The sequence below is a fragment of the Rutilus rutilus genome, assembly GCF_951802725.1.
Source record: "Rutilus rutilus genome assembly, chromosome: 2".
Lineage (NCBI taxonomy): Eukaryota > Metazoa > Chordata > Actinopteri > Cypriniformes > Leuciscidae > Rutilus > Rutilus rutilus.
The window spans coordinates 42,242,468-42,249,786 of NC_140210.1; the positions used below are offsets into that span (position 1 = coordinate 42,242,468).

A 7,319-nucleotide genomic window follows, 5' to 3' on the forward strand; every position below is an offset into this window, starting at 1 on the left:
CTTTAACAGTCAGTCGCAGAAGAACGACTGCAGCTGCACAATTCAGAGGTTAGTGTCTTCAACCACTTTTATTTTTTGCCTGATTAATCATACTTTTTTATTGGAAGTATTCAAGAGGGATATACTGGGCTTTTCTCTGTATTTCAGCAGTAGAAGACGAGGCATTTCTGCTGAGAAGCCATGCATCAAAAACAACTATCTATGCCGTTGTGGGTTGGTGAACAACTTGGGACAAGCCAAAGCTTTCTTTCTCTTGGCCTAGACAGTAACTTACCCACTCCAAGTTATTCCTTAGGAAATTATTTTCCTGCTAACCACATCATAAAAAATAATAATAATGAAAAAAAAAAAAAAAAAAAAATCACGAGCAAAGCTAAACGCATTTCTCACAGACTTACAACTCAGCCAGGTGTGTCCATGAAAGACACACAGAAAGTACAAAATCACGGGCGCTGTAGTCGATTAAGCTAGCCAATCAGAAACCCTCTCTGTCAGTCATGATTTTGCATATTCAGATTTGCTGACAGGATTAGCTTAAGTACGTTTGGAGGGCGGGGTTTTGAAGAGAGGGCGTGTCGATGAAATGAGCAAAATAGCGGAAGCTTACAAAGCAGCTGAAATTGCTTCCCGAACCTTTTCCTGTGATTATCAAATTATTAAGTTAATGAAACGCTTCCCAAAGAGGGGGTTTCCCAGAAATCCCATAGAAGAACCATTTTTGGTTACCCAAAGAACCTTTCAGTGAACAGTTCTTAAAAGAACTATGTTTTTCTTAGTGTGAAGAACATTTTAACAATCTAAAGAACCTTTTTCCCCACTATAAAGAACATTTTGTGGAGTGGAAAGATTCCATGGATTCTTCACGGGAACAATCAATGCCAATAAAAAACCTTCAATTTTTTTTTTTTTATAAGTCTAGGCCTCCCTTCCAATGCAATTTCTTTTTATATCTGAGATCTGTTAAGATTGTTTAGTGCCACATATAAACAGATCTCCTATCATTATTATCAAGAGACCCTGCATTTGGTGCAACAAATTGTTTTAGGACATGATGGTTTTCATCAGTTGCTTCCTGACTGTTCTTCTTCATTACGACTCTGAGGATATAGATAACTCATCTATCTCTGTTCTGCAGCGCTGGTGGTTTCTTCCACACCACTACCCTCAGCCCTGATCAATCAATGGCTAGTTTAATGTTAGAGACCCGGGTCATATGGGAAATCAAGCCTGTCAAATCGGCACTCTGACATTGTGAAATGTATGACTTTAATATCTAAATTGAATGTGTAATGTAAAATGTAAATGTACTCATTACCATCAGACACAGATTAACTGAAGAAACATGTGATGAAGATTGAGTGCTAATGCTTTTTCTAAGACAGTTTGTTGGAATTCTGCCTAAATATCAACTGTTGTTTTAAGGCATTTCTTCTGGAATTTATTTTATGACAAATTTACAAAAAATAAATATCAAATTCTTTCTAAAATTATGAAATAATTAAATTTATGTAGGCTATATATACACACATATATACATACATATATGAATACTGTTATATTTTAAATACTATTCATTTATTTATTATTATTTTATATTTTAAAAGAATTGTTTTTTTTTAAAGAAGTTAAAGAAATTAACACTTTTATTCATCAAGGACACATTAAATTGATCAAAAGTGGCAGTAAAGACATTTATAATGTTACAAAAGATTCTATTTCAGATAAAGTATGTTCTTTTGAACTTTCTATTCATCAAAGAATCCTGAAAAATAAAATGTATGGTGGTTTCCACAGAAATATGAACTGTTTTCAACATTGATAATAATCATAAATGTTTCTTGAGCATCAAATCATCATATTAGAGTGATCTCTGAAGGATCATGTGACACTGAAGACTGGAGTAATGATGCTGAAAATTCAGCTTTGATCTCAGGAATAAATTACAATTCACATAGGAAACAGCTGATTTATATTGGAATAATATTTCACAATTTTTACTGTATTTTTAATCAAATAAATGCAGAGCAGAAGAGACTCTTTTAAAAACATTAAAAATCGTAGTGACCCCAAACTTGTGAAAGGCAGTGTATATATATATATATATATATATACACTAATTTTATATATTTATTTATATATAATTTGTAATTATAAGTAATTATATACAGAATATATATATATTAAAAAAAAATTATAAACAAAGTAAATAAATCTATTTTAAATATATACCATTTTTTTTAATATATTTATGATTCATATTTTATAATTATACATAAAATAATTATTTTTAAATATTTTTATCAAATTACTTTGACCACCTTTAGCATAGGTATAATGCCAACACCTAGTCTAAAACCTACTTTTGTCAGCTTTAGGGATCAACTTCAGTCGTTTAAATAATAAATATCTTTCCTCATCATTTCTAAAGAGCCTTCTGTGACACAGCACTCACAAGACAAAAGATAAACCTATATCTATCACAAAAGAGTATTCTCTTAAAACACGGGTCTTAAGGCATAAACCTTTATAGCCAAGCACCTCGGAGCATCATAAAGAATCTCAAGAGCTGGAAAGGCAGCAGCAGTTTGTCAGCAAGATTGAATATGCACAGGTTAATTAACTGTCTCTATGCCTAAGTGCAATACAGTTGGTTAAGGAAGAATCGATAATCAGCACGTCTGCATTCATCATTGATTGGGAGGTGACTTTTATTCCACACAGTGATTTATGGAGTCATGAAAAGGTGCTACCAGAGTCAGGCGGGGGAGGAAGGATTTTTATGGATTAATGAACAGAATTAAAGCACATGTAATGGATGGACATGTTAATCAGAACATATTAGCAATTCATGAGAAAAAAGTAGCAATAAAAAATATAGAAACAGCTTTCAGAAGGTTTTTATGATCTTCAGGTTATAGAAATAAGTTACTTTTTTTTAAATAAATTATGCAATTATTATAATTATTTTATAAATTCTATATTATAATTTGTTATTAATTCATAATTTATTTATTACATTTATAAATATTATAATTATTATATAATTATGATTTGATTTGAATATAATACAATTTAATATTTGTTACTTATAATAATTAATAAATAATACTTACAAAAATTCAAGTTTTTTTAATACGATTCCGAAAATAGAGTATTTAGACATTTTTCACTGTTGTAGATTACTATTAGTTAACAATGTAAATTAAAATAAAATGACAAAACAAATAATCAAAATAAAATGTTTGACTAAACACCTGTATATTATGTATACAATATTTAATGTACAATGTACAATATTTCACACATGACCTTTTAATGAGTAAAGTATATGAAGACCTGGTCTCTCTCTCTCTCACTCACTCACTCACACACACACACACACACACACGTAGGGCTTCCAGCTGGCATGCACAATAGCTCAGCTGTCATTACACATCTGCACACACACAGAATACCAGTGGTGTTGACAAGACTGATATTGAATTATACGTTAGAAAAACCCCGTACATGGGTAGATTGTTTACATAAGGCTGTCACCACATGCTGGAACAAATGTGTGTGCAAGTGCGTGAAAGAGAGAGAAATCATCAGGCTAAGCCTCAAAGTCGCTTCACAAGCTATAGCTGTCTTCAGCAGAGAAGAAATGCATCATAAACGGTCCATGTCTATGATTATTAACTCCATAATAAAAACTCTATCATCATTTACTCACCCTCATGTCATTCCAAACCCATTCAGGTTCTATGAAAAATATAACAGCATACGAGTTTGGATAGTGGGTAAATAATGACAGAATTCATTTAGGCCCAAAGTAGGAAAGACGTGTTTAAGATATGATTCCCCTGTGTCTGATTTCAGGTTGGATGAGATGAGAGACAGATGAGAGAGACAGTCAATCCACAGACATTATATTGACAGAGGGCTGAATGTCCTGCCGATGAGACATGACTCTAAACTGGGCCGGTTATTGACAGGTGATGAACCAAGTGGCATTCAAATAGAGAGGAAGAATCAACTGCTGATCATGCAGACACACGTATAACTGCCTGATGGACAGTCTAAACAATCATGCAGTTTTATAAGAAGTCTCAGTGTGAAAACTCTTTTGAGGAGTAAATTAAACCAATGATCTCGGCTGGATGACTTTACGACAGAAACTTTATGTGCCTCAGATATGCATTTCAATCTAGATAAATTACAATGTCTGTTATAAAATTGGGCTTAAAACATCTGGTGGCTCACTTAATTACCACTCTTAACATTTTAAGTGGGTAACTTGGATAAAGAAAATTGCAGTCTCAAAGAATCAAAATCATAGTGATTATACAGACATATAAGATAAGATGGTTTATAATGCAGAACTGGCACTTTTGTATTTTAATCTATAGCTTTTTTTTTTTCCATCTCCCACTTCAAGTACCAGTGGTACTAGACAAGGTGGTTGCCAGGGCATTGGTTTCTAAGGAGTGGTTGTTAGCACGTTGCTATGCAGTCGCTAGGGGAGAATGGTTGCTACGGAGAGTTGTTACATGCTGGATAAATAAATAAACAAACAATATTTTGCAGTTAATGGTACTGTAATGTGTTATGTGTTATTCAAGTGGGTTGATGCTTCAATGTCAAGTGATTCAAAACACTTAGGCTCACTGTATTAGACACAGCATAGAGTCTGCAAATTTCTTTAAGAAAAATGCCACTACTCTGGATATCCTATCGCCTATTGCATTCATAATTTTTCATGTGTGCTGTAATAAGTGTCCATGCATGCAACAAGCACGTGATATCTTTCATGGCTGCATAATAAAGTTGACACGTTTATTGGTTTTGATAATCCCTATAGCATAAAGCGATAATATAATTCACACTATTGACAGACCTACCTGTACCACTGAAGACCCTTCTCATAAAACCTGTCAAAGAAGTGCGGCTCTGCGCCCACTGCTCGCACGTCAGGATGAACGCGCAGGAACTCCAGAAGCGCGCGCGTTCCCCCCTTTTTCACGCCGATGATAATCGCCTGAGGAAACTCTTTAGTCCCGAAGTTGTTTGACACAGAAATATTGCTGTAAGTGTCATAGCCTGAAGCTCGCTGCCGTTTCTCATCTTCCACGTCTGTCGCGTCCTGATCGAGGAGCTCGCGCACGACGGAGCCGTTCCCGTGCGCGTCCGGCTGGAGTTTCTTCCCTTCCTTTGGGAAAAGTTTGCTTCTGAAACTCTGATGCACGTACAGTGGACTCGGCATGGAATCGCAGTATCCAGTGAGACAGTAGAATAAATAGGTGAATATAAGGATCATGGTAAAGAACACGGACACCTTGGAATGCGCTTTCAGGTGTCCGAAGTCGAAACTCGTTGTCCAACATCCCATGAGTGTCTTTGCTTCGCAAGACATAACACGTTAAACGGAGGAATCATGCCGTATTAAATGTAAAAGAGTGACTTTTGGTTGCAAGACTGAACATTTAGTGAGATTTACTCACGCATTAAAATCACTTAATCAAATGCACAGCATATTTGCGCGATCATGTCTTATCCATAGATGTAACATAACGAATTATAACTTGTCATGTTCTTTTTGTTGAACTGATATGACTTCTTTGGCTTGGAGTCTCGCAGTCGTGCAGCTTCGGGTGACCAGGGTTACCCATTCATCTCCCACCCGTTTTTAGTGGGAATCCACGCCCTGCCTTCCGAGTCCCACCCCTTTTCCTCAAATTGCTTTTTATGACTTTCCTAAGCAGTTACAAATCCATTAAGTACTGTTAAATCGATGAGAGTTAGAGAGCTTGTTTTATTTGCGGATAAGAAAAGAACAGGTCAAAGTTCACAGCCCTTACTGCATAAGAGAGATAGTGAAATGTTATCTCTGGTATTTTTATGGCATGTACTTTCCTACATAGGCAGTGGAGATGAAGAGGTCAGTCAGTGAGCAACACCTGTCCTGCAGGCCACACACTCGGCGGAGACAGTCTGTTCCTTCATCTGGTCTCTGGTGACTTAAAACTTAGCAAATCACAATCACCTCAGTTCTCTCTCTCTCTCTCTCTCTCACACACACACACACACACACTACACTAGAACAGTACTTTTTAGACTGAGTTTGACTGTAGTTCCAATAAAATAAGCAATATGACAATAACATAAAAATAAATTACAAATAAACCAGGGGTTTTCAAACGTTTTAAATAAAAAGTATAGCCTTATTTATATTTTAAGAAGGGGACCCGTGCAAAGGTATAACCCTATTTGAGGTTTAATATTTTTAATACATTCATTTATACTGAGGACACCCTTGTAAAAAATATGTATATATACCAAAATCTATTTGAAATACATTTAGTTTTTTATTTAAGTAAACTACAAATAAATGTACATATTTATAATATAAATACCCTGCAATTGGTATACTAAATTGATATATGTATATAAAGTTTGCTAAATTGTAATAAATGATTTTGTACTTGGAAAGGAAAAGGCCCAACTAAAGATATAATGTACGTAAGTGTATTTGATTGTGCTAAAATTGAACTATTGCAAGTATACTTTAGGAACACTTTAAATATCTTGCATTTAAAGACTGATTTTATACAGTGAACATACTGTCCTTAATAATAGTGATATTAAAACACATTTTAGGCTTAATATTAAGAATATTTGTGCAATGAAGAACTAGACCTACTCTAATTATAGTTTGATTATTATATTTATATCAGTAAGTCTCAAGTGATACAGTGAGGAAAATAAGTATTTGAACACCCTGCTATTTTGCAAGTGCTCCCACTTGGAAATCACGGAGGGGTCTGAAATTGTCATCGTAGGTGCATGTCCACTGTGAGAGACATAATCTAAAAAAAAAATCCAGAAATCACAATATATGATTTTTTAACTATTTATTTGTATGATACAGCTGCAAATAAGTATTTGAACACCTGTCTATCAGCTAGAATTCTGACCCTCAAAGACCTGTTAGTCTGCCTTTAAAATGTCCACCTCCACTCCATTTATTATCCTAAATTAGATGCACCTGTTTGAGGTCGTTAGCTGCATAAAGACACCTGTCCACCCCATACAATCAGTAAGAATCCAACTACTAACATGGCCAAGACCAAAGAGCTGTCCAAAGACACTAGAGACAAAATTGTACACCTCCACAAGGCTGGAAAGGGCTACGGGGAAATTGCCAAGCAGCTTGGTGAAAAAAAGGTCCACTGTTGGAGCAATCATTAGAAAATGGAAGAAGCTAAACATGACTGTCAATCTCCCTCGGACTGGGGCTCCATGCAAGATCTCACCTCGTGGGGTCTCAATGATCCTAAGAA

General features: G+C 35.0%; 1 protein-coding gene across 1 annotated transcript in view; it reads right to left on the reverse strand.

Moving 5' to 3' along the window:
- The window catches only part of LOC311285904 (heparan sulfate glucosamine 3-O-sulfotransferase 6), a gene marked incomplete at its 5' end in the record, with an annotated part of 16,335 nt that extends 10,967 nt beyond the window's left edge, over positions 1–5,368 (reverse strand). Inside the window, one exon of the mRNA XM_084401778.1 lies at positions 4,881–5,368. Coding sequence (XP_084257904.1) covers positions 4,881–5,368 — 488 coding nt within the window. The remainder of the gene's footprint in view (positions 1–4,880) is intronic.
- Positions 5,369–7,319: the final 1,951 nt, after the last annotated feature.